A 3053-nucleotide genomic window follows, 5' to 3' on the forward strand; every position below is an offset into this window, starting at 1 on the left:
CAATACAGCAGTTTATTTCCCAATTCAGTTATTTTTCAGCTTTTAAAGCATTGCCCAGCTCTGCACATAACATTTTATTGTGGTACAAGAACTGTGATACTGTGTCTGTGGATGTCTTTCCTAAAAACAGTGATCTCTCTGTTGACCTATGTTTTACCCTTTACATGTAAATGAGACTGATGATATTATCCAAGACTTCTGCATAAATCAGAAAGACTCAATATGATGATTTTGGGCAAAACTAGGAAGATGGAGAGAAAGTAGAATTGAATGAGAAACTTGGGTTTGCATCAGGAGACTCAAGGATTATGTCCATTTCCAACGTTACAATCTTCATGCCTTCTGTGTTGACCCTTATAGGGATCCCTGGCCTAGAATCTGTGCAGTGCTGGATTGGGATTCCATTTTGTGCCATGTATCTAATCGCTCTGATTGGAAATTTCTTACTTTTGATGATCATCATATCAGAACACAGTCTCCATCAGCCCATGTATATTTTCCTAGGTATATTAGGAGTCACAGATATTGCTCTCAGCACAAGCATTGTGCCCAAGATGCTTGGAATCTTCTGGTTTCATGTAACAGAGATATATTTTGATTCTTGCTTGCTTCAAATGTGGCTCATCCACACATTTCAGTGCACAGAATCAGGCATCCTCCTAGCCATGGCCCTGGACCGCTATGTAGCCATCTGTTATCCACTCAGACATGCTGCCATCTTCTCTCACCAGTTAGTCACTCAAATAGCAGCTTTGGTAACACTCAGGGCTGCCATTCTTGTAGCACCATGCCTAGTACTGATAAAGTTTCGATTACAGTTTTACCATACAACAGTCATCTCTCATTCCTACTGTGAACATATGGCTGTTGTGAAACTGGCTGCAGAAAATATCAGGGTCAACAAAATCTATGGTTTGTTTGTGGCCTTCACTGTTGCTGTGCTTGACATTGTATTAATCATGTTGTCCTACATACAGATATTCATCACAGTTTTTCGTCTGCCTCAGAAGGAGGCTAGGTTGAAAGCATTCAACACTTGTGTTGCTCACATCTGTGTCTTCCTCCAGTTCTACTCCCTTGCTTTCTTCTCCTTCTTTGCGCATAGATTTGGTTCTCACATCCCTCCTTATATTCACATCCTCTTTTCTAGCACTTATCTGCTGGTCCCTCCATTTCTTAACCCACTTGTCTATGGTGCAAAGACCAAGCAGATCCGTGTCCATATGGTAAAAATATTTTGTTCCAAAAATTTACTGTGAGAAAAACTTTTATGTTTACCTTTTTGTGAGTAGCAACACTATTTCACAACATGATAAAACAACAAAAAGTCATTGTTATTGAAAATGCTAAAGTTTTGTATTTAATTAATTTTTTTCAACTTGCCAGCATGTTAGCTATTAGCTATTAGCTATTAGCGCATGAAAGCAGTCAATAGGATTGTGGATCTTAGCTGGATAATGAGAATGAGAAACATAAAGGAGGAAAATAGTGAATATTTCTCTTTTAAATTTCTCTTTCATTTTTTTTAGTACCTGCTTGAGTGTCCTCTTGTAAATATCCAACTCTGGAAAGAGTCACAAATTATGGATCTTTCAATGAATTTAGATACACCCAAGGCTTAATGTTCTGCAGTGTCCAGGTACTCAATAAATCTAGTTCTTGATTTTGTTTCTTGGTCATCTGGGTCTTCTTTAAAAAAAAAAAAAAAAATGGAGGAAGTGTATGTTATTGTTCTTATCAAAAACAAAGCAAAATAGAAGTTCTATTTTTATGTTAGTAATGAGAAAATAAAGTCTAAAAATTTCAGTATATTTTCAGGGTCATTCAGGAAGTTATAGGCACAAAAAACATGAGCAGTAAGTGCTTGATTTTCCACAACAGTACTTTTTCTGCTGTTTTCATCATTTACTTTTTATTAATTCATTTAATGTTATTAAAATCTTAGGTCATTATAAATACTATGCTACAGAATAACAGCATAATGGCAAATTTGAGACAGCAATTAATTATATTGAGTTTATAAGCTTTGTAGCCTTATATTTCTTAGCAAATGAGAGGAAAAGAGACACATGACAATGAGAGAGAAATGGTTGTAGAATGCACAAATAAATCTCCGGATTTTATGAGAAATTAAATACTTAGAGGACCAGAGTGTCAGTCTCTCACATTGTGAGAAACATCCAATCTTCTTGAGAATTTTATTATACTGACTCCCCTGGGTCCAGGTGTGGAAAGTCACACTATCTACTCTCCCAAGATCAGGGAATAAGGAAACTACAGGACAAATCATGAATGTCCTTACTCTCTCAAATGCTAAGATTGGAGCAGGAAATGGGAAAATCATGGGCAGGAGAGATGATAGTCATTAGTAGCGATAGAGACAGATACAACTTAGTAAGCCTTGGCAACTATTAGTAACTTAGTGAATTTTTCTTCAGCTTTAGGTTTTAACTACAATTCTGAGAAAACAGAAAAAAATTAATTCTATATTATCTTCTCTATGAAATGGATACTAAAAATCGACCTTTAATTTATAGCCTAAAGTCTTTTTTTTTTTTTTTTAGGTATATCCTGTTCATTTTATTTTTATTTATTTATTATTTTTTTAAAACTTTATTTTATTTTTAAACTTTACATAATTGTATTAGTTTTGCCAAATATCAAAATGAATCCGCCACAGGTATACATGTGTTCCCCATCCTGAATCCTCCTCCCTCCTCCCTCCCCATACCATCCCTCTGGGTCGTCCCAGCGCACCAGCCCCAAGCATCCAGTATCGTGCATCGAACCTGGACTGGCAACTCGTTTCATACATGATATTTCACATGTTTTTATCCTAATATAGCAAAGGAGATTTTAGCAATTTGGGAAACTATTCCAGAACAGTTTTCAGTTAACCATAAGTAAAGGTGTACATTAGGGCAGGTAATTTGACAACACTAATTAAAATTTAAAATGTGTATAATCTTCGGTGCCAGGAAACCTCAGTTCAGTTCAGTTCAGTTCATTTCAGCTCTCAGTCATGTCAGACTCTTTGCGACCCCATGGACTTC

At 36.1% G+C, this 3053-nt stretch overlaps 1 protein-coding gene across 1 annotated transcript; it reads left to right on the forward strand.

Moving 5' to 3' along the window:
- Positions 1 to 267: 267 nt before the first annotated feature.
- On the forward strand, positions 268 to 1259 carry LOC112579494 (olfactory receptor 52A1). Its single transcript, XM_025265935.3, has one exon. The coding sequence runs from the start codon at positions 309 to 311 to the stop codon at positions 1257 to 1259; it is 951 nt and encodes a 316-aa protein (XP_025121720.2). The 5' UTR covers positions 268 to 308.
- Positions 1260 to 3053: the final 1794 nt, after the last annotated feature.

This window comes from Bubalus bubalis, chromosome 16 (assembly GCF_019923935.1).
Source record: "Bubalus bubalis isolate 160015118507 breed Murrah chromosome 16, NDDB_SH_1, whole genome shotgun sequence".
NCBI lineage: Eukaryota > Metazoa > Chordata > Mammalia > Artiodactyla > Bovidae > Bubalus > Bubalus bubalis.